The sequence below is a fragment of the Serinus canaria genome, chromosome 11 (assembly GCF_022539315.1).
Source record: "Serinus canaria isolate serCan28SL12 chromosome 11, serCan2020, whole genome shotgun sequence".
Classification (NCBI taxonomy): domain Eukaryota; kingdom Metazoa; phylum Chordata; class Aves; order Passeriformes; family Fringillidae; genus Serinus; species Serinus canaria.
The window spans coordinates 14,321,452-14,341,578 of record NC_066325.1 but is presented as its reverse complement, the minus strand read 5'-3'; the positions used below and the strand labels follow the sequence as shown (position 1 = coordinate 14,341,578).

Here is a 20,127-nt window from a genome sequence, read left to right as displayed (position 1 = left end):
TCTCCTCAGCATCCAGGCAACAGCTTTGGTCCTTACCAAACACCTCTGCTAAACAAATGGCATCCTTCCAGCTCTTCCCTAATACTGCCCTGGATCTCTTTTTCAGGGGGGACACCATGGTTATTTATTTTTCTGGCACGTCTGGGAGAGCTCAAAGGTGAGACATTGCACTTGTGGTTTCTCTGTGTTCAGTTGTGCTGATTGAAGTGTCACCATAAACCACAATGCCAGCCCAGCTGGTGCCCACTGCCCTTCATCTGCCTGAGCAATGGGAAATGTAACCAAAACCAGCTGGGTGTGCACACACCCCCACAGCCAGTTCCACAAAAGCAGCTCCTCAGAGCCTGGGTAAGCTTGAGGTGCCATGGTTCTATTGCAAAACTGCTGAAAGACACAGAACACAGACCTGGTGGTTTCTGCTGGGAAATATTCACTGGGACCCAAGCTGTCAGATAGTTCATGAAAGCATATTAAAAACCAAATGTTTTGCTTGTTTGCAGATCTCCGGATTGGAAGCTGGAAGAGAATAAGGAACACATAATTCCAGCTAGACATGTGAATTTATGGTAAGAGTAGATATAAGAGTCCTGCTGGTGCATGTGATTTGCAGATGGCAGGTGCTATAGAAGGGCCAGAGAAGCAGATGTGTTCATCCTTAAGGACAGAGGATATTTCCACATGTGGAAAAGCTTGAAATAAACCTGAATCAGTAAATAAAACTGACAACAGAAATCCTGTCCAGCCCAGCCAGGGGCACCCCCATCCCCTCACTGCTCACCAAACCTTCCTGTTCACAGCTTGCAGGATCACAGGCTGCTTTCCCAACATGCCAAGATGATTGTGGCCATTCTCCAGAGCTGTCCCTGTCTCTCTGAAGTGGAGTGAGTGCCTCCTTTCCTTCCTCTTGAGTGGCTGTAGGCAGGTGGTGTGGGAGCAGGGGATCACAGGATCACACACTGGTTTGGGTTGGAAAGGGCCTTAAAGATCATAGATTTTCTAAAGATGGTTTGGGTCTAAAACATGAATCATGCTGGCCAAAGGCTAAAAGTTTTTGTCTGAAGTTGATTGATGCAGAAACAAGCAGGGAAGATTGATCTGAGACAGAAGAACAGTCCTGGCAAGGGACTGTAGGAAAGGGAAAGCAAGCAGGTTTTGAGGGCTTTGTTTTTGCTGTTCCAATCAGTCCCCACTAACTGGAAAATGCTTCAGTTTATCAGGCAACAAGCTGGGAGATGAAGGCTGCAGCTGTCTGCTGGAAAGCCTCCCCTGTATATCGATTTCCAAGCAGCTGAAGTAAGTGTTGCCTTGTACAAAGCCAGCCTGCCCTCTTCTGAAGGGAAATGGCTCCAAGCATGCACAGCACTGGCAGCTGCTTCACAGGGCATCCTGAGGGATTTCAGGGACCAGCTAATTGCCTCTTCCTTTCTCAGTCTCAGTCAAAACCACCTCTCTGTCCCTGGCATGTGCAGCCTGCTGAAGTCAGTAAATACCTGCCAGAAGGTGATGGAGGTGCAGGTCAGGTATGTGGGTCTGGAACCATGCCTGGGGTAAATCCCGGTGTCCAAGCCTGGGAGTTGCATGCTGAGGCTTTTGTTGGGTCACCTCAGGCGTGGGCTGGGTGAAGAGCATGTCCCAAGGTGGTCACTGCCCCTGGTGACATTGCTGGGAGCTGATTGCACCAGGGCCATGGTGGGGGATGGAAGGGAAGAGAACAGTGACAGAAGGCAATCTCAGCCCTGAGGAGTTGCAGCTGTACTGATTACCAAGGATTAGGAGCAGGGCTGCCCTTAACAGGCCACAGATGAGTGCAATAACAGAGTGGGTTAGCTCCTCCCGAGGAGAGCTGGAGTTTGTTGGCTGTGCTGTGAGGAGAAGTCAGTGCTGTGAGGAGCTGCCCGTGAGAAGTCACTGAGAAGGTTTGGAGCTTTTGCAATAAGGTGGCAACAGGCCATCAACCACAATCTGAGTCCTTGCAAACCTGGCTGTCCTTTCATGCATGGGGTGTTTTAAAATGCTTCCCTGCTCCCAGCCTTGGGAAGTTTTGGAGACAGGATCTCTGCAGACTGTGAGATCTGGTGACACCTCCTGGAGCAGAACTGGAAGCTCTTTCTCCTCTGTTACTTTCACTTGAGAACAGGCTCGAGTACAGCAATTTTGTCTGTGCTTTGTCTAGTGATTCAGAGAACTGGATCACCAGATATTGCATAATTCCATCCAACCAGAGTTTAAAACTGATGGAGATGATTTCTTCTTGCTTTGGGAGTGTTTTAAGCACAAGTGATTGGTGTCACCAGAGTTTTACAGAACAAAACCAAACATGAAGTCCTGTAAATAACCAAACCATGACACTGATGGATTACTTCTCTTCTTCACAGCCTTTGTCCTGACACTGCAATCCTGAGGTTTAGAGAAGACTGGGGGTTTGCTTCCCTTCCTCCTAGGTAGGCTGTGTGTGCACAAATGGTGTTATCTCAGCATCCTGTTTAGTTCCTGCATCCTGCCTAGGTACCAAGGGTAACACTCCACTCCACAGCAGTTCCTGCCTCCCACCCCCACCCCCAAATCTAAATGTGGAGCTGTCTCCTGGCTTTCTCAGCCTCTTGAAAAGTTGTCACTGCCTTTTGTAGTGTTTTCTGTCTCTAGAGCACGTTTCATCCCACAGCATCCTAAGCAGAGCTGGCTGTTTAATGACACCCATGCTATCTGATCATTGTGAGGGTAAAAAAACAAGTGAATGCCATACCAAATTCTGAAAAGATTCACAGATCCCTGCAGTTCAGAACACTGTGCATTCTGGATCATGGTGCTCCTAAATCTTGAGATGTTTGGAGTTTAATTTTTCCCCTTAAAAAATTATGGTTAAAGCAGCTCAACCTGAAGGTTTTAACCAAGAAATGGTTTCCTCTTGGTCCTAGAATTTCAGGTTCACTTTTTATACCCTTGTTGTCTGTGGACTGAGCTCACTGTAAAATAGCATTTTCCATGGAATTCCACCTCTTAGCCAGAGAGAAACAGCAGCACACTTACAAGCACAGCTTGGTGCTTGTGCTTGAGAGAGAGTGACAGCCTGAGACAGGCAGTCTGTGGGCTCCTTTAAGGCACCAGGTGGCATTTCAAACTCTGGTATTTTAGGTTTTGCATTTCCATTTAGTTATGAATAGTCAGATTTAGTTATAGTTTTACTGTTTATAATTGTAGCTTTTAGTAACAGTGTTACAGTTTAGTTAGTCATAGACAGTTCCATTTAATTATGAATAGTCAGATTTTTGTACAGGCTCTTCACAAACTTATTTAGGCAAAAGCTAAATTCAGCAAAAGCTGAATTCTCCATCAAGCTTAGATAGAAATATCTCTTTCCCCTTTTCTCCAGTTGCCTGCATGCTCAGATATTTGGGTAGAAAAGGAGAGTTGCAATTGGCAAGATACAGGCTGGAGCCAGGGTGGCCCCAGGGATCTGCCAAACTGCTAAAGCAGAAGAGTTTCACCTTTGTCTGCTTTTGTGCTCACTTAGGGAAGAGCCTGTGTTCTCTACTGATGACCAACAGCATGGGGAGGAAAGCCAGACACCAGCCACCTCCCAAAAAATCAGGTACCCTGGCCAGTTTTCATTGTGTCCATGCATGTCCCATCTCTGGGTCCTGTTTCCAGTGCAACCTGCACCTCTAAGAGGTGAATCACAAGAGACCTGGGGATCTCCCAGCTGCCAGGGGAGCTGCAGGGTCAGCCCTGGCTGGGGGGAATGCTGGAGCCCCTGGCAGGGGGCTGGGACCTGGTGCCCACCCTGTGCCTTACAAAGGACACAGGACCTGCAGTGCCAGGCAGGGGTGGCCCATCAATCACCTGGACACTCTGTGGGAACTGCTAAGCAGCAAGGTCTTTCAAGGGGATTGTTAATTCCATCATTGTCTCTTCACTGATTCTCTAGTTTTCAGAGGAGTGAAGTTCACAACCTTGTTTGAAGCCCTGCAGAGCTGGATGACTGATTTCTTTTTTCCCCACAGACTGACAGACTGCAATCTTCAAGCCAGTGACCTGAAGAATGTGTGTGCAGTCCTGAAGGAATGTGGCCACATCTCTGAGCTGGAGTGAGTCCTCCTGAGCTCCCCTGGTGTTTACCTGCAGTTATTTGGGATGCTGAGAAAATGCCCCTTAGTGTTGGATAGAGTGGGTAGAGGCATAGCCTGCTGGAAGGTGTGGCTGTGCATGCAGATAATAGAATTGATGGTGGTGTTTTTACTGTGAAAATTAAATGCCTTTCTTTAAATCCCAGCCTATCAGGGAATTTTCTGGGAGATGAGGGACTTTTGCAGCTGTTTCAGTGCCTCCCAAAACTGAAAATGCTACGTTCTCTCAAGTGAGTAGCTCCTGGATTTTCCTTATGCATGGACTGGGTTTTGTGAAGTGTGGTTTGTGGAAGCACATTTGGGAAGGGCCCTTCACAATCAGGGCAGAATATTCTGTGCTGGGCAGATGCCCTGTGCTGTCTGCTCTGTCCCCACCTCCAGTCCAGAGCAGATTGACTCCACCTGAAGCTTGGCTGAGATCAGTGCCCCAGAGCCTCTGTGCTCACTCCCCCATGAAGGGGACAGGTGGCTTTATGTCAGGGGTGACACCTGGCTTCTGAAACTGCCCGAGGTCTTTAGCAACTCACTGAATTTTTCCTCACTGGGAGGGGGAGCAGTCCTTCCTCTCCTGAGGAGAACAGCTTGGAAGGAAGGGAAGTGCTGGGGAGGCTTCAGTGGTGGAGTCTGAATTCACCTGCAGTGGTGGCTGGTGTTTATCTGGGTATTTCACCTGCACTCCCACTGCAGGTGCTCTGTACAGGACTGTGGCTGAAGGACTATGGCACCATTCTGCACTGTTGAAAGAAATATTAGTTGTTCCTGTTTGGTTACTTGAACTTGTCTCAAGCAAAGCCTGTTCCAGTTACAGACAATCTCACTAGAACCAGCTGCCCTGAGAGATTGTGAATTCTGTCTCTGGAAGTGATAAAAACCCAGCTGTACAATGTCCTGAGCTGCCTCCTCCATGCTGACCCTCCTGAGCAGGAGAGTTTCACTAGATCAGCTCTAGAGACCTTGGTGATTCTGTGATTCTCTGAACACTAAAAGTGAGGGATGAATTTAAAATAGACGGGAGTGAGCTGTGTCTGCAGAGCTGTAGTAGGAAACACAGGCAGAGGGTGGCAGAGCAGCAGCCTGGGAGTGCTGCACAGGGATCACTGCTCTGTGCTGTGGGGTTCATTTTTATCAGTTTTGCTTGCAGCAGCTGGTTCCATCTTTTCTTCCTGCAGGTTTGACAACAACCGGATCTCCCTTAACTCTGTGTTTTTCTTAGCTCAATCATTAACTGCACTGGAACACATCAAAACAATGAGCCTCAGGTATGGCCAGGAGTACTTTTTATGCTCTGTTGCTATTTAAAACCTCCAGCTGTGGGTTTTCAGGAATGACACAGGAGCTTGTGTTGTCAAACTCCATGCTGATAATGTTTTTTTCTGGTTACAGCTTAGGACACCCACAGGTGGTTCATCTGACCTTTTGGGAGAGAGTCAGGTAAAGTCATACCCACTCACAGAAGTGCTAAACAGGAGGTGACATGTGGGTCCCTGAGGTGTGTCAATAAAGAGCCAAACTCCAGCCAGGCTGGGGGAAGCCCAGGGAGCTGTTTCATGGCTGAAGGAGGGCATGGAGCAGCCAGCAGCACCCAGCTGCCAGACAGGCTGCAGCCACCTCCCTGCTGGCCAGGACACAGCAGGTGCCCAAGTGCTGAGTGGCTGCAGGACTCTCTGGAGGCTGGAGGAGGGATAATAAAGCTCCTTTTTCTTCTGGGGATGGGCTGAACCTTATTCTGGCAGGTGGTGGGGGAAGGCAGATTGGAACAGGAGGCCACTGCCACCACCTCAGCCCCTTCATGGGGACTGGCTACAGGGGGAAAACACCAGCACAGCTCATGGGCTAAACTGTTCCTTCCCCAGCAGTACCAGCAGATGGAGAAGTGGCTCCCTGGCACACCCCAAGCAGGAAGCAAAAGCACAAAGCTTTAGGTATGGCAGCCTGGCTTCCCTTTCCACCAGGACTGGGGGGAGAGATGATTGTGGGGGTCTGTGGGGGTCTTTAGGGCAGTGTGGTGTGTGGGACAGACCCATCCCTCTAGCTGTGTCTCCTCAGAGAGGAAAATAAATAGTGCATCTTTTGCTTGCTTTGAGGAGATTGTCTTGCTTTCCAGCAGAGGAAGCTCCTACCCATAAATAAGGAGAGACAGATCTGTGTGAGTGTTACATTCATCCCATGCAGCCCTGCCAGTCTGTCACCCAAAAAGACTTCTAGGATTTCATTCCTGGAGAAGGACAGAGGAGGCACCAATTCCAGCCTTCCTCTGGGAGAGCCCAGCCAGTGCTGAGCAGGGAGAGATGCTGTCCAGACTCCTGAGACAACTGAGTCACCCATGATGTGGCTCTAGGGAGGGAACACCCAAGGTTTTGGTGTTTTGGTGGATTGGCTCTCTCCAATCAGCTCAGGGATGGTGAAGTCATCTGCTTGTCCCAGGTTTTGATTTCTTAGTCCCAGACCAAGGGTAGCAAAATATTTGTAGTAGAAGTGAGAGGGTCACCATGGGCCCTGTCCTGGGATGTGAGGCTCTGGGATATGCAGGGACTGGTGGATCCTGTAGGCATGTTCAGCTCCTGAGTGCTTTGTTTGCTTCAGTCTCAGGGACTGCAGAGTGGGTCTGGAGGATGTGACCAGGCTGTGCCAGATACTGGCTCAATGTCCCCAGCTGACAGAACTCCAGTAAGTCAGCCTGTCTGTCTGTCTGTCTCCCCAGCCCCAGACACAGATCTGATGTTCAAACCCCAGATTTGATGTTCAGGGTGGCAGCTGGTGTCACCAGCTCTCCTCTCGCCACATCCTCACCCAGATACTTAACTAAACCCAGACTTTCTCCTGTCCTGTTTCAAAGAGAACTTGGCCTCTCCTAAGGCTACCCCATCAGCGTGTAAAGGCCCCAGAACATGTGTGTGTTCTCATGATCCTCCTCAGTCCTGTGTCTAGAAACAATTGTTGTCATCTATTCCTTGAGACCTCAGCTTGTAGCAAGGCCAGCAAGAGCTCCTGGCCCACCAAGCCAAGAGCTCTGCTCCTGAAGGGCTGGTCACTCCAGGCAGGAGCTCGGCTCTGAGGAAATTAGAATGCTGGTCAGAACAAAAACTGAGTAATTGCAAATAAAAATAACCTAATTCCCTTATTGCCTGCATGAAAGACATCAGTAGCATCATTTTATAGATGTACAGTAATGGAAAAGGAAGACTCCTGAAACTGGAATGTTGGTTGGCTCTAGGATGTAAAGAAACACAGATCAGGCTGTAAGGACTAAATCTTGCCCAATTTTCATGGCATTTCTGGACATGCCCTTTCACAGAATTTGCCCATTTGTGTGTGCATGTCCATGTAAATGTTACAGGAGTAATTAGGGATCGAAACAATTTCTCCTGGGTTTTGTTTCCTTCCATGTTTTACAGTCTGTCTGGAAATTCCTTGAGTGACCAGAGCATTGAGAGATTACTGAGCTTCCTGCCATCCCTCTGTCATCTGACACTGCTGAGGTAATGTTTGGGATCCCTGCTTTCAGACATTGGTTTGGACAGTGTTAACTCCACAGCAGACCTTTGGAGCATTAATCAGTAATTGTAAACTAACAAGCAAGGCAAAAAAAATGCAGAAATGCTTTCACAACCATTCCTTTCTTATTTCCAGAAGTAAAGCAGCACTTTAATGATATTTAGCAGAGGGCAATTCAGAATCACAGAATAATGAGGTTGGAATAGACCTCCAAGTTCATTGAGTCCAACCTATGCCCCAACACCTCAACTAGACCATAGCACCAAGTGCCATGTCCAGTCTTTTTTAAACTTTTTTTTCAGGCTGGAATCCAGGCCAGGGAAGCCCTCTGAGGGCACTCCACTGTGTGGACAAAAGGCCCAGGAGGAGCCTGGCCATCTTTTACAAGGTGTTGTAGCATGGAGGAGCTGCAGGGTCTCATGAGACTGAGTTTCCCAGTCAGGAGGTTGCTTCCAGTTTGGGGTGTCTCTAGTCCAGTGGCCCCAAAGGAGGAGTGGTTCAGTGTGAGCCCTTGGTCTGTGCTCCCTTCTTAGTCCCAGGGAACTAAAGGAGACTCTCCTTTAGGTAAAGGAGCACTGAGTGCCAATGCCCAAAACTTTAGGTCCTTTCTCCCTCATCCTCAGTTAAATGGGATGTATCCAATCTTTTGTGTCCCAAAATGAACTATGTGGAAATATGGCTGTGTGTATGGGAGCCTCTCTTCTTAGGAGCTGATTTCAGTGCTTCTTCCTTCCCTTCCCTTACAGTATTAGGAAAAACTCCTTGTCCCCACATTGTGCTGTTCTTCTCCTCAACTCCATCAACCTGTGTGAGCGGATCAGAGTGGTGGAAGTCCGGTGAGCACTCAGACTCTGGAGCTCAGCCCCACAGGGCTCACAAAGCCTGTCATCTTTGGGGGTCAGTGCTGAAGGACTGTCCTTTGTGTCTGCTTCAGGTCAAGTGAAAATGCCTTCTTGCATTTAGGAGCAAGCCTGCAGAGCCAAAGGACGTCGTGCAGGTACTGGCACAGAGCACTTGCTGGAACTCCCTGTGGGTGGGCTTGAAGCCCCAGTGCAGGGAGCCAGATTGCCTCTTGTATTGAGAATTCCTGGGCTGGTGGCCAAGGAGCTCAGGCCCCTAAGATTTAGGGCTCCATTAACCAGCTCAAGTGCAATTCAGAGCCATTTGGATGCACTGGGATGGCAGAGGCCAGTGCTTTTCTTTTTCTCCTTTTTTCTTTATGATCATCTTGAGTTGCAACAAATTCTGCTGCATGAGCACCTGAATTGAGGCCTCATCAGTGCATTTCCCAAAAGTGTGCCTCAGATTCTGGGGGATAACCTCCACATGACCACTTGTGTGATGTGAGATGTGTCTGCAGCCCTCTGGGAGCCATGGCCCTGGAGTGCCCCTGCACAGGAGCCTGTAATGTGTCTCTGTCCCAGCACCAAGAGATGGCAAAAAATGTGAATGCTGCACAGAGACTGTGCAGAGGTGCAGCTGCTGGTGGGCAGTTCTCAGTGCCCAGGCTGAGCTGGCTGCTGGCCATGCTTTAACTCTGCTGCTGTCTCCCCCAGGCTGACAGGCTGTGCCATTGGAGAAGGGCAGGTGGAGGAGCTCTGCAGCATCCTGGAGCAGCACGGCTGGCTGGCAGAAGTAGAGTAAGTGGGCTTGGGGGGTTACCATGGTCTTGAGCAGAGTCACCAGGGGAGAGTCACTGTGTTTGTGGGGCTCAGCACTGCCTGGAGATTCCCAGCCTGTCTGCAAGGGTATGTGTGCTCATTCAGGCTGCTGAGAAACACAATCAGCTGGCAATCATGCAGCTCCTTTTGGGCTGATGGAACAGCTTCTTTGGGATTTTCACTCTACTGTTTGGAGGCATTTGTTGCTTCACCTGAGCTCTTCATGTGAGCTTGCTCTGGAGCTTATGCATGAGGTAATTTCATAAGGCAGTGATTTGTTTTAAGCAGACCTTTTTTGGCTAAGCTAGGATTTAAGTGCAAGAAATTTGAGTTTTTTCTTCAAAGCTTCTCAGAGGAGCATTGCTGTTTAAAATAAATACAGAATTATGGAATACTTTTTTTTTTTTTTTTTTTTTTGGGGGAAAGGCTCTTTAAAGGCCATCTAGTCTAACTCCCTGTCATGAGCAGGGACATCTTCAGCTAGATCAGGTCTCTCTGAACCCTGTCCAACCAGGCCTTGAGTATTTCCAGGCATGGGAAAACCCCTACCTCTTTGGGCAACCTGTTTCAAAGGCTGAGTTTTGGCTGGCCACATATTTTTCTGCCTTTCAGTCTCTCCAGGAATCAGCTGGGAGATGAAGGTCTGAGGTGCCTCTTGGACCACCTGCATCGAGTGCCTGGTACCTGTTCCCTCAAGTAAGAGAGCACAGAGTGAATCCAAGGAGCAGGAGGGTGTTGGTGTGATCCTCCAGGAAGCTGCTGCTTGTGCTTCTGGCCCTCTCCTGCCTTAGGAGCAAAGCTCTGACTGAGCTGTGAGCACAGCTCAAGGCCACCAGGCTGTGGTGGCTCAGGGTCTGATCCAAAACCTGCTGAAAATATGCAAAAGTCTTTTTATCAGTGTCAGCAGGAAATAGCAATGCCCAGAGTGGGGTGGAATTGTATTTGTAGGGACCCCTCTGGCAGGGAGGAATGGTGAATCTGACTCCATCCTCTCAGAAGGCTAATTTATTATTTGATGATACTATATTATATTAAAGAATACTAAACTAAACTCTACTAAATAATACAGAAAGGATACTTACAGAAGGCTAAAAAGCTAATAATGAAAACTCCTGACTCTTTCCAGTCCTGACACAGCTTGGCCCTGATTGGCCAAAGAGTGAAAACAACTCACACCAGAATGAGAAATTGAAACAATGAAACAATCACCTGTAAACAATCTCCACATTGCATGTGAGCACTACACAGGAGAAGCAAATGAGATAAGAATTGTTTTCCTTTTCCTCTGAGGTTTCTCAGCTTCTTCCCAGGAGGAAAATCCTGGGTGAAGGGATTTTTCAGAGATGCTGAATGCCACAGGGTGGTGTGACAGAAGTTGACCCAGTCCCCAGAGCTTTCAGCTCATCACTCCTCTGGGGGTGGTGTCCTCTCTGAGTAACTCAAGACCCCAGGTGCTGAGAGCTGAGCTATGCCCTCCACCAGCCTGTCCCCTTCCCTTTCTGCTGGGGCAGTAAATGTTCCAGCTACTTCTGCCTCTGTAGTGCAAGAGGAAAATTGCATTTGCTGTGTCCCCCAAGTCATCAGCCCTGTCTTGGGGCAGTTCAGTGACTGAGTGAAGCTGAAGGGGCCCAGCACCCCACAAACTGCTCTGTCTTTGGTGCCAACTTGAGTTTTGCTTCTGTGCCTGAGGAGCCTGGGGACAGCCCTGACTCCTGACACGTGAAAATCCTTCCTTCCCTTCTGTGCAGTCTCAGCCATAACGGGATTTCTCAGGATGGAGTCCTACATCTCATAAATGCCTTTGTCACATCTGGAAACACCACTGAAGTTCAAGTCAGGTGAGTTTTTTTCTTCATTAATTTCTGAGTCTTCCCTGCTTGTTTTCCTCTTAATTATTGAAAGTTTGTGACCTTCAGGTAAGAACAATGAGGGCCATGTTTTCAACTGCCTAAAGCCTTGGTTTGTGTCCATTTCAAATGGCCAAGCATAACTTCCAAGCAGAGCTACCATCCCACAGGGCCAGGTTATTTTTGTGTGTAGGCACAGATATTCAGCTGTACCAACAATTATTGTCATGTATTTATTTGTTAATGAACCTCCTCAGGGCAGGAGCCAGCATTGCTCTCTGAGGTTCTCTTCAGTATGTTGAGATTTCAGAGGCAATAGAAAGCAATTTCCCATGTTCTTTTACTTGGATTTGCATTTTATCTCCTTTCCTCTCAGGCAAAAATATCCCATGGGCTCTGGGCCTGTTGCTCTGGCACAAAGTGCTTTTCTCACAGATTCCAGGCATGAGACGGGGCTGTGCTGCTCATCTGGGGGGGCCTTATCAGTGTTTATGTTCATGGGACCAGCTGCTCTGTCCTGAACCACTGTTCAGGGCCACTTCCATCCACTCCTGCAGTCAGATGTGGCTGCTCAGTCTTTGGGCCACTCTAAAGTCTCCTGTTGTACCAGGGCTCAACAGAGAGTGCAGAGGAGGCAAAGAAAAGCAGGACAGGTCAGGATTGCTTCTCCAAAAACCAGTTCTGCCTTTATGCCAATTTAGCATGGGTGAGACCTTACTGAAGCATTTCCCTGGGCTGGTTTATTTTAGGGAGGGCTGAGCTGTGCCAGGTCACTGCTGTGCTGGATTATTTTCTGGAGTTTGGTATCATTAAATTCTAAACACTGGGAAAAGTAGTAATTCTCCATCTAAATATTACACTCATGTCTTCTCTGTGCAGTTTGTGCTCCAAAGCAACTTTAATCATCAAGCTGGCAAGCAGAGATGACCCAAGAAAGATTTTGAGGTAATGTTACAGACCTTTTGGGGTGATTTCTTTGGTAAAGGTGGGGTCCTTTTTCAAGGGACAAGACAGACAAAACCTTTTTTTACTCCTGGCATGGTGATATTTTGCACTAGTAGCTGATACATTTCCTTGGACTCACCTTGTGAGAAGAGCTTTGTCACGTCACAGAGGACCCCACCTCCCTTTCTCTCTGTGCTCCCCACTGTCTGTTCCTCACCTGGGCACCTGTAGGTGTTCCCACAGTCACAGGACAGGCTCCTACAAAGAGCAGTGCCATTACAGCACACAGGTATGTCCTACCAGAATATCACAACGGATGCTTTTGAATTTTGCCACAATCTTATTTTTGTAACCCTTAAAGGTGTTTAAGGTTTTTGTGCCATCCTTCTTTGTGTGGTTAGGCTGTGCTGCCTGATATTTCCAGCTCAGGAAGCCTGAGCTGTTGGTGATGAACTAAGGCTGTTCTCTTTCTCATCCTTTCAGACTGGCAGAGTGCAACTTTCAGCCAGAGCACTTGGAGAAGTTGTTCTTGCTCCTGGAAAGGTGCACTGGTCTGACAGAGTACACGTGAGTTAATGGCTCTTGGACCCTTGTGGGAGGGTAATTTGTGAGCTGTTCATTACAGTGAGCTTTGGTTCTAGGTCCTCAAATAACAACATGACAGTCCAAGCTGCAGAAAGACTTCTTCATTCCCTGAGGAAGGATCTGGGGCTGCTGAAAATCAGGTACTGTGTCATTGTGCTTTTGTAGATACTGGTCTGGGACTGGTCTGATCTTCTGAGATCTCCTTTCATCAAAAAGAAAGTGAGTTGTGCTTCCAAAGGCAGGGAGCACTGGCCTGAGAAATTCCCATGGCTGACTCTGTCATTGGTGTTTGGCTTTATCCCCTTGATTCCCACTGAGCCTCGTGTGGAGCCCTGGCCATAAACTGTGCTGGCTCTGCAGACCACTGCCAGCCTCACAAAGAAGGGTGATGATCCTGCTGGACACATTCCTGCTGCCAGAGCCTCCTGCACTTTGCCTGGCTGGCAAATTCTCCCCTCCTCTGCAGGGAAGCTGGGCTATCCTGCTGTTCCCGGGCTGCCCCTTTCCCAGACATTCCTCTGCTAAGCCAAGCAGCCTTTCCATGTATTTGGAGTGTGGAGCTCTCAGCTGGCAGAGGCAGGGATGGATCCAAGTGTGTGAATAAAGCAGAGCTGCCTCTGTTGTGCTTTGCAGCATAGAAGAGCCCTGGGTGTGCAGAGAGAGAGTTGTGAACCTGCTTGAGCTGGCTCTCCAGGCCTCTGGAAGCATCACTGAGATCACGTGAGTGGCACTCAGGTGTCTGTCAGATGTTTTCTTTCAGCCTGATACTCTTAAGGAAAAGAGATTGAAGCCAGCACTGGTTCTTCTGTTGTTAATTCACTTGTCATCTGTTTGCCCACTTGAACCAATTTTAACCCAAATGGCTGGTGGGTAGAAGTGCTTAGAAGGTTTATGGTCTCACAACTCACAAGGTTTAATGGGAAGGAGATCATGTTCCTGGTTGCCCTTGGGAGAAAGGATGCCCAGTTTAGGCTGGGTTTGGAGCTAGTTTAAACATTACAAACCTCTTCAGAGATGGATAGCTTTCATGTGCCAGCATCCCCCTGTCCCATTCAGACCTCCTGATTTTTCCTATGGAAAATAATATTTTCTTCCCTCAGGAGTTTACAGATTTATGCTGTTCTCTAATCTCTAACTTTTCAGGATATGTAAAGATAAAACCCTCTTCCAGTTGGTCATAAGATTCCCACACTGCCTGGAGAAGACAGAATCAGTCATTAGCAGGTGAGAAGGCAACTGTTTATCATTATTTTCTGCTTGCCTTGAATTTCACTGTGGGATGAAAAACACCTTAGAGTGTCTCTAAGGCTCCATGGGCTCAGTGCCTCTGTGCCACAGATGTGGAAGGAACCTCATGCATGTGCACGGTCCTTTGGGCTGCTCTCCTCCACCCATGCTGGACCTAAACAAGGCTAAAAATTCCATCTGCCTTCCTGGCAGCAATCAGGAATCAGGAGCACCTTGAGGACTCTCTTAAGACATGCTGGCTTCTGCATAAGCACGCAGAGAGAGCAGCATCAGTGTCCTTTTCCTTTTGTGCAGCTGGAGGAAGAGGCAGCTCTTGTCCTGGGCAGTGGGGATGGGCTGTTTCTCTACATGGACTGTGACATAAATGGGACATGGCAGGGAAGCCCCAGGTGGGCTCTTGAAAGCCCTGATCTGTCCCTGGGGGGCACCAGATGCTGCACTGGGCTCTGCTGCTCCTCAGTGACATTTGTGTTGTGTGTTTGTGTCCTGCAGACTGAGTCTGTACAAGCCAGAGATGAAGCACTCCTTCTGCCAAAGGCTTTGTGAAAAATGTGCTCAGCTTCAGCAGCTGAGGTGAGTTATTGGGTGTTGTGAAGGATTTTTAGGGAGGGGAGCAGCTTGTCCTGGTGGGTGCAGCACTCTGAGCACACAGCAGGGCACGAGAGAGGCCAGTGCAAGGTCCCGGTCCCTGCCTTTGGGTCCCCTTCTTGGAGTGCTTGAATGGAAAATAGGAAAGACCTATAGACCTGGTGGCTTACTGGGGTATCCCCTGAAATCACCTCAATGTCCCAGTGCTCAGAGAAGCTACACTCACCTGCCATGGCTGGCAGCTCCCGTGGGACCTTGCCAAGTGGCAGTGTTGTGTCCCTCCTTCAAGGTCCCAGCCCTGCTGTGGGCTCAGCACAGACCTTTTGGCACCACTGGACAAAGCCCAGACCTGTTGTTCCCTCCTTGCAGGTGGTCTCACATGGAACTCCAGGAGGATGAAGCAGAAATGCTGGTCAGGGTTTTGCTGCCCCTTCCAGAGCTGAAGATGTTTGAGTATGTGTGAGCTTGGCTTTGTGTGTCCAGCTGGGACCTTTTACACATATTTTTTGGTTTGTTCAGTCCTCTGCCTCAGGCCAGTCCTCTTAGCCCTGCACACAGGGGTGTGGAAATCTCTCACAACGTGCTGGTGCCTGATGTCTGTGCTCTCTGAGGTTTGGGATGGGGCAGCTTGCCTGTCAGTGGAGTAAACTCTGTCTCAGTGTGCTGAGACCTCATCTCATTTGATCCTTGCTGTTTTGCAGGCTGACCTCTAGCAGCGTTGCACCAGCTGGAATTGATCATTTGATCTCAGGCTTGCAGAATTGCCAGGCCATTGAAGAGCTCAAGTGAGTGAGTTTGTTGTTACCAGGCTGACCAGAGGCTGCCAGGTCTTTCTAGAAGCTTCAGTTAAACTGCAGCCTCTCTTCTGCATGTGCTGTGGACAGATGTGCTTTTTCTGATAGGGAAGAAGCAACAATTATTTTATTTTTGCAATGAACAGTGATGAGAGAGACAGAGATCAGTAGTCTGTGGCAGGGAATTCCAGTGGAGAATCAACTGTTTTGGCAGTTGGTTTTTTTGCATGGATCTTGTTGTCTTGTGGTCACAGAGGCACCTTGCTCCATGAGGAGCTGGGCTCTTTCTCCAGAGGTTTGGTGTTCTGTTGGTATGTTATCAGAATCCAGACAGGCCCATGAAAGAACAAAACTGAAATTATTCACAGGGATTAGAATACATTTCCCCGTTTCTCCCACTCTTGTTCTGCTCCCCTCTGTGCTGAGTGCTCACACCACTGTCCCTGGGAGTTAATTGTTATTTCATCCTTCAGCCTGGGCTACATGAAACTCAGCAGTGCTGCCACCCCTGAGCTTGCTCTGGGGCTTTGTGAGATGCCATCCCTGAGAAGGTTTATGTGAGTATGTGACTGCAGCTGGCCTCTGGCCTGGCTTGGGATGCTGAGTAGCAGGAACTAAATGTCCATTTTCCTGGGGATGTTGTTTCCAGCTTGAACCACAACAGTATTGGTAATGAAGGCTGCTCCAGACTCGCAGAAGCCTTGAGGAAAATGCACAGCCTGGAGGAAATCAAGTAAGTTTCTCCTTTCTTGCAGAGAGGTGGCCACCAGTGCCAGCATTTGGAGAGAACCAGATGTGCTTGTACACAGTATTGTTACAAAAACAGAAAGGCTGCAAAATGCTTGTGCATGAGGTACCTTGGACTGGAGGAAATCAGATCTTGGTGTTCAGAAGAGGAAACTTTGGTCTTACCCCACTCTGCTGCAGTCATGTAGAAAATGGTTTCAACAGAATTTAAATCTTCCCTGGGATCCAGAATAGGACTAGAGACTCCTTTCTGTCCTGGGAGAGCCTCAGACCCAGCATTTGCCTGAAAAAATCTGTACTGGAGCCAACCCCAGGCTTGCTCTCTTTTCTCCCTCTCTTGCCAGATGCTGTCCATTCTCTGCTGTAGCAATTTTTAAAATAATAACCACCTGTCTTCATCCTGTCCTGGTTTTCTGGCTGAAGTAATTTCCCACCTGTCAACAGGATACAGTGATTTTAATTGTTCTTTGCAATTTTTTAAATTCTTCATTAACACCTCTTAATTTTCTGTGAGGTAGTTGAGATAAACAGCTCTTTGATTCTGCTGGCAAGGCCTGAGGTGTCATCCAGCAAATGGGACACATTAAATAAGATCTTGTACTTTGCCTGCCATTTTCCTTTACAACACAGCCTTGCATCTCTTCTTTAAAGTTTGAGCCACAACGAGATTGGAGATCCAGGCCTGACAAATCTTGCTGCTGTCCTGCTGGAAATGCAAAAGCTGAAGAAAATCGAGTGAGTCCCTTTGTTCTGGTTCAGCTGTTTTGGGCATGGCCATGGTGGGGAAGCCTGTTGGGAATCCCTGTGCAAGGCTGAGACTGGATTCAAGCTGTTCCTTCTCCCAGGGAACAGAAATTTGAGCATCCAGGCTCTTTGCTAGGCTCAGCTCTTGGGGTAAGCCTGGTAACTTTTTGAAATGGAAAACCTGGAAATGACTTGGAGCAAGAAAAGGAAGTCCCCAGTTCTGTCTGAGAGGGAAAACTGCTCCTTGCCCACAGTACCTGCAGGGCCAGGAGTTACAAACAGTGAAATATCTTAACCTGGTACCTTCTGGTTCTCAGTTAGTCACTGAGAGTCTCATGTTTACTTCAGCCTTTCAGGGAACTGTCCCAGTCCTGCTGGAGGGGAAAAGCTGATGGAAGCTCTTGCCCATTGCAAGCACATCAAGGAGTTACTGTAAGTGTGTGATTTCAGAGATCCTTTTGGGAAGCTGGGCAAAAATCAAGGCATAGAAATCAGGTATGACTCTGATAAAGCCAAGATCAGTTTTACCCCTTGATTCTTGTGAGAGCAGGGTAAAAACTCTGCTACACACATGGCAATGTGTGGTGCTGGGTGTGGAAGGTTTGTGGATTGGTTGCTGGATTGTTTTGAAGATTTCCAAGAACTGTGCAGTCTGCATTAGTGGGCTGATGGGTTCAAGAGCTGAATCTGCAGGTTTATGGGCAGTGTCAGGAGCTGCTCAGTGCCTGTGCTGCCCAAGATATCACCACTAATCTGTGTGGCTGCAAAAATGGAGGGAAGTGGACAGATAAAGGCTTTACCCAGTCAGATCAGTTGATGTTCTGTTCCAGACCAGTTTAAAGAACCTGTGGGCCCTGCCATATTAATAAATAAATGAAATTTTAAAATAACACATAAGGAAAAGTTACAGTTAAACTACTGGAACTGTCCTTGTAACCTTCAGATTAGGTTGTGTGTCCTAAGGGCTCATATGAAAAAGTTCAATTCCAGCTCAGGTAACCCAGTCAGGAAGGGAGACAAATGTGGTCCCAGGCACGTGTGGGTGAGGAATGTGGGGGTCACACATCCATGTCGGGGGGACACACAGGTGAGGAATGAGGCTCTGGACTTCACTGCCAGTAACATTTCACTTCTGCTTCTCCCAGACTGTCAAGGAATGGTTTTGGAGACAGGACAGCAGTGACACTCGCCCTCTGTCTGCCTCACATGACCAACCTGAAGGTCCTGCAGTAAGTGTCAGCCTCTGCCCCAGGAAGGCTGGATATCCTGGGGAGAATGGGGATTCTTGAAAGAAGGAATGGGAAAAGGCATGGGCACTGGTTGCTTAGAGAGTAATTTCAGTGTCCCTGGATTGAGAAACCCTCCACAATTACTCTGCTGTAAGAGTCACAAACTCTTTTCTTAATCTCTTGCAGCATTAGCTATAGAGATGATCAGGAGGAGAGTATACAGTAAAACAAGCCTTAAAATTGATTTTGAGTATCTTTGTTTCTGATGCCTCTGGTGGGATGTAAACATAAGGATGAGCATCTTTTATGGACCCTCACCTTTTTGTGCAGGCACCTCTAAGTCATTTATTTTCCCTGAACTCGGTGTTACTGTATTTTAAAACTTTTATGGGAGTCTTTCCAGGATTCTAGCACGTAGGACTTTCTTGCACTGTTTTATAGTAACAAAGCAAGAAATTGGTGAGCTAGAAGTGCTCACTGGGCTCAGTTAGCCTAGAGGCATCTCTTCCAGCCTGTGTCTAAAATGTCATCAAAAGATAGCTTAAAAAAGGAATCCCAGTGGTAGGACACCATCTCTGGTTGGGTTCTTGGCAGGTTAAATAGGAGCTTCTGTTACAGCTTTATTCCAAAGTAATCCTCCAATGCTTATGTTTCCTTGGTTAGCTTCCAGAACAATAACATTGGGCAGGCAGGAGGGCTGGAGCTGGCCAGAGCCCTGGTGGTGTGTGGGCAGCTGGAAGAGATAAGGTAGGTCATGGCAGGTGCACCTGGGATGGTGCCAAACATGTCACAGGCTGATTTGGGTTGGAAGGAACCTTTGGTCATCACCTGGCTCCAATCCCCCTGCCATGGGCAGGGACATTTTCTCCAAACCCCATCCAGCCTGGCCTTGGACAATTCCAGGGGTGGGATATCTACAGCTTCTCTGGGAAACCTGTGCCAGGGCCTCACCACCCTCACAGGGAAGAATGTCTGCTTCCTAATAGCCAATCTAATCCTTCCCTCAGCTTGAAGCTCTTCCCCCTTGTCCTGTCTCTCCATGCCCTTGTCCAAAGGCTCTCTCCAGCTCTCTTGTGGTTCTTTAGGGTGTTGGAAGGTCTTCTTTCCATTCTCCCTTACTGTCATTTCCTCTCAAGTCACACCAATCATTAACTCCAATTTTTGAGATTTTTAATTCCAGTTTCCCATGCAACACATGATGTGCTGCAGATCTGTCCTTCTTTCACTCAGGTATAACCCCATATTTCTGTCTGCAAGCAATTCCCTGCTGCAAGGACTGAGGTTGTGAGTTACAGCAGGGCTGTCACTCCCGTTGTACCAAGCAGTGAAGTGAATTGAAGTTGTTATTTTCCAATCTGGCTCATCCCTGCTGTCTGCAGAGTCACTCCCATAGTACCAAGCAGTGAAGTGAAGTTGCTGTTTACCAATCTGGCCCATCCCTGCTGTCTACAGAGTCCTCACTTAGTCTGGGTAGTAGTTATTAACTTGCTAGTTCATGGTGGCTTTTCTCTGACTGGACCTGCTTTTTCTGCACCACTCAAAGCTTTTCCATGCCTCTTCCAGTTTATCAGAAAACGACCTTGGGGAGCAGAGCATCCGTGCCCTGGCCAAGGGGCTGCCGTGCCTCAAACGCCTCCGGAGGATCGAGTGAGTGCTGGGGCTGGGGGGCAGGACTGGTGCTGTGCTCCCCTCAGCTCTGACACCAGCACTCCATGCCCTCTGTTTGCTCTCTCCCTGCTGCTTCAGCTTGAAATTCTGTGGAGTCACTGATGATGCTTCCAAATCCCTCTCCCTGGGCTTCCAGCAGTGCCCGTCCGTGGAGGAGATAATGTGAGTGTGGGGATGGGTGGGGAGTTGTTTCAGCACTCACAGGTCACTCTCATTTTAGTGCCTGCTCCTGTTTGGAAATGCAGGGCACTTCTCACCCTGCTGAACACTTGTTAAAAGTATTTTATAATATTTTCACCAAGTACTTTTTGGTGGTAAATATATCAGTAATTTACTAATTGATGAATTACACTGCTAAAACATTTAGTGGGGTGAAGCTGTATGCTCAGCAGCCATTTCCATCCTATCTCATTCCCTGGGCCTGCAGGACTCTGAGATAACCACACCCCACA

General features: G+C 48.3%; 1 protein-coding gene across 5 annotated transcripts in view; it reads left to right on the top strand.

The window, feature by feature from the left end:
* Positions 1–20,127, top strand: part of NLRC5 (NLR family CARD domain containing 5) — a 34,035-nt gene that overhangs the window by 11,872 nt on the left and 2,036 nt on the right. For 3 of the 5 annotated variants that reach the window (XM_030227667.2, XM_030227668.2, XM_050978764.1), the window contains exons 12-46: positions 107–157; positions 501–566; positions 798–881; positions 1,210–1,293; positions 1,431–1,520; positions 2,376–2,441; positions 3,512–3,589; positions 4,002–4,085; positions 4,271–4,354; positions 5,294–5,383; positions 5,508–5,555; positions 5,978–6,046; positions 6,708–6,791; positions 7,520–7,603; positions 8,366–8,455; positions 8,554–8,616; positions 9,176–9,259; positions 9,893–9,976; positions 11,029–11,118; positions 12,007–12,072; positions 12,556–12,639; positions 12,714–12,797; positions 13,291–13,377; positions 13,801–13,881; positions 14,398–14,478; positions 14,863–14,946; positions 15,195–15,278; positions 15,761–15,844; positions 15,937–16,020; positions 16,686–16,769; positions 17,127–17,210; positions 17,924–18,007; positions 18,671–18,754; positions 19,571–19,654; positions 19,754–19,837. In XM_030227667.2, coding sequence (XP_030083527.2) covers positions 107–157; positions 501–566; positions 798–881; positions 1,210–1,293; positions 1,431–1,520; positions 2,376–2,441; positions 3,512–3,589; positions 4,002–4,085; positions 4,271–4,354; positions 5,294–5,383; positions 5,508–5,555; positions 5,978–6,046; positions 6,708–6,791; positions 7,520–7,603; positions 8,366–8,455; positions 8,554–8,616; positions 9,176–9,259; positions 9,893–9,976; positions 11,029–11,118; positions 12,007–12,072; positions 12,556–12,639; positions 12,714–12,797; positions 13,291–13,377; positions 13,801–13,881; positions 14,398–14,478; positions 14,863–14,946; positions 15,195–15,278; positions 15,761–15,844; positions 15,937–16,020; positions 16,686–16,769; positions 17,127–17,210; positions 17,924–18,007; positions 18,671–18,754; positions 19,571–19,654; positions 19,754–19,837 — 2,796 coding nt within the window. The remainder of the gene's footprint in view (positions 1–106; positions 158–500; positions 567–797; positions 882–1,209; positions 1,294–1,430; positions 1,521–2,375; positions 2,442–3,511; positions 3,590–4,001; positions 4,086–4,270; positions 4,355–5,293; positions 5,384–5,507; positions 5,556–5,977; positions 6,047–6,707; positions 6,792–7,519; positions 7,604–8,365; positions 8,456–8,553; positions 8,617–9,175; positions 9,260–9,892; positions 9,977–11,028; positions 11,119–12,006; positions 12,073–12,555; positions 12,640–12,713; positions 12,798–13,290; positions 13,378–13,800; positions 13,882–14,397; positions 14,479–14,862; positions 14,947–15,194; positions 15,279–15,760; positions 15,845–15,936; positions 16,021–16,685; positions 16,770–17,126; positions 17,211–17,923; positions 18,008–18,670; positions 18,755–19,570; positions 19,655–19,753; positions 19,838–20,127) is intronic. The other 2 variants (XM_030227669.2, XM_050978766.1) reach the window with 2 other exon arrangements.